The sequence below is a fragment of the Hippopotamus amphibius genome, chromosome 2 (genome assembly GCF_030028045.1).
Source record: "Hippopotamus amphibius kiboko isolate mHipAmp2 chromosome 2, mHipAmp2.hap2, whole genome shotgun sequence".
NCBI lineage: Eukaryota > Metazoa > Chordata > Mammalia > Artiodactyla > Hippopotamidae > Hippopotamus > Hippopotamus amphibius.
Genome location: NC_080187.1, coordinates 175,711,158 through 175,713,510, shown reverse-complemented (window position 1 = coordinate 175,713,510; position 2,353 = coordinate 175,711,158). Strand labels below are relative to the sequence as shown.

Genomic DNA, 2,353 nt, shown 5'->3' with positions numbered 1-2,353 from the left:
TGCCTCCAACTCATGTGTTCCCTCTTTTCTATTATGGTGACTTTTAAAATAATATATGTGCAGGGCTAAGCCATGAAAGTCACAGTTTTGTTGCTTAAAGAAAAGTCTGTTTACACTTTTACGAAATAAAAGATAAAGAAATTAGTTTTTTTCAGGAAGAATCAGCATACTCCATTTAACCACAGTAACCACTGTCACCTCCATGTCTTCCAGACTAATGAATGAGTCCAGCAGAGAAACCACCCACTCCGTGAGCCACTTTATCCTCATGGGCTTTCCCTCAAGCCCAGAAATGCAGCTCCTCTACTTCGGACTCTTCTCAGTAGCCTATACCCTGACCCTGATGGGGAACACAGCCATTGCCTGTGCTGTGCGGTGGGATCAGTGCCTTCACACCCCCATGTACATCCTCTTGGGGAATTTCTCTCTCCTGGAAATGTGTTATGTCACCACGACTGTCCCTAACATGTTGGCCAACTTCCTGTCCTCAAGCAAGTCCATCTCGTTTGTGAGTTGTTTTGCACAGTTCTACTTCTTCTTCTCTTTAGGGTGTGACGAGGGCTTCTACCTTTGCATCATGGCCTTTGACAGGTACCTTGCCATCTGCCGTCCTCTGCATTACCCACGCATCATGACTACACAGCTGTGCACTGGCCTCGTCATCTTTGGGTGGTCCTGTGGGTTCATCCTCTTCCTAACCCCGGTTGTTCTCATTTCACAGTTGCCCTTTTGTGGCCCAAATATCATCGACCATTTTATGTGCGATCCTGTCCCACTGATGATGCTGTCCTGTTCTGAAGACACCACCACACAATTCATTTACTCTACTTTCAATGTTATTTTCATGATTGGCAACTTTCTCTTCATCCTTTGCTCCTATGCTCTGGTGATTCTGGCTGTGCTGAGGATGCCCTCGGCCGCAAGCAAACACAAAGCTTTCTCCACTTGCGCTTCTCATCTGGCTGTGGTCATTCTGTTTTTTGGCTCTCTTATTGTGATGTATGTTAGTCCTGAATCAAGACACCCAGAGAAAATGCAAAAATTCATTACCTTATTTTATTCTGTGATAACACCTTTATGCAATCCTCTAATTTATAGTCTCAGGAACAAGGAGATGAAGGCTGCCCTAAGGAAAGTCTTTGGGAATGAACGACATGTTAATAAAATATAAATGAGAGCTAAATTTCACCTCTCAAATGTAACTTACGTTAATAAGACATGAGTGATATATTTGTCTCCCAACTCACTGATTTATTAAGAAGCTACTGTAATGAGGGCCCATTATCACCTTAATGACCACTCACCACAAGATGCAATAGTCTAATTTAAGAAAAATATATTTTAGCAAGTGAATTCAATTTTGAAATTACTATCAAGTAAGTGCAATTTCATGTATCTAAACCAATCAGTCCCTCTATATATAATTCAGTTTCTAAAAAGAAGACAGAAGTCTGCTTTGCATTACTGAGTTGAAGCAACTAACATACATGTAACAAAGATCATAGACTGACGAGGGGATTAATACTGTAAGTCAGTAATTTTCCACTGGGACATACTGACTGATAAAAAAGATTCTAGTTTGAAGGAAGTCCACCTTACCATAGTGTAGCATTTGTCTTCAAGGAAACAGACTAATAACTTTACTTAGATATTAGCGATTTTTTGATGCAATTAAATGGGATTGTTTTCTTAATTTCTCTTTTGGATACTTCATTGTTAGTGTATAGAAATACCGAAGATTTCTGTGTATTGATTTTATATCCCGTGACTTTTCTGAATTCATTTGTTAGTTATAACAGGTTTTTGGTGGAGTCTTTAGGATTCTGTATATATACTATCATGTCATCTGCAAATAGTGACAGTTTTACTTCTTTCTTTCTAATTTGGATGCCTATTTTTTTCCTTACTCAATCACTCTGGCTAGGACTCCCTGTATTTTATTAAGTTAGTAGTGAGAGTGGGCATCCTTGTTTTATTCCTTATTGCAGAGGAAAATCTTTCAGCTTTTCACCGTTGAGTGTGATGTTAGCTATGGGTTTGTCATATATGTCCTTTATTATGTTGAGGTACACTCCCTCAATACCACTTTGTTGAGAATTTTTATCGTAAATGCATGTTGAATTTTGTCAAATGCTTTTTATTATCTGTTGCAACTATCAACAGATGAATGGAAAAAGAAGATACGGTGTATATCTACAATGGAATATTAGCCATAAAAAGAATGAAATTCTGTCATTTGCATCAATGTGGATGGACCTAGAGAATATCATACTGAATGAAATATCAGAGGAGGACAAATACTGCATGATATCACTTATATGTGGAATCTGAAAAATAATACAAACAAATGTAT

General features: G+C 38.3%; 1 protein-coding gene across 1 annotated transcript; it reads left to right on the top strand.

Annotated features, from left to right (window-relative positions):
* Window positions 1-217: 217 nt before the first annotated feature.
* LOC130844658 (olfactory receptor 11G2-like) lies at window positions 218-1,171 on the top strand. Its single transcript, XM_057720775.1, has one exon. The coding sequence runs from the start codon at window positions 218-220 to the stop codon at window positions 1,169-1,171; it is 954 nt and encodes a 317-aa protein (XP_057576758.1).
* Window positions 1,172-2,353: the final 1,182 nt, after the last annotated feature.

Excerpts from the sequence above, each read along its gene's own strand:
- LOC130844658 (XM_057720775.1), top strand. The coding sequence starts at position 218 with ATGAATGAGTCCAGCAGAGAAACCACCCACTCCGTGAGCCACTTTATC.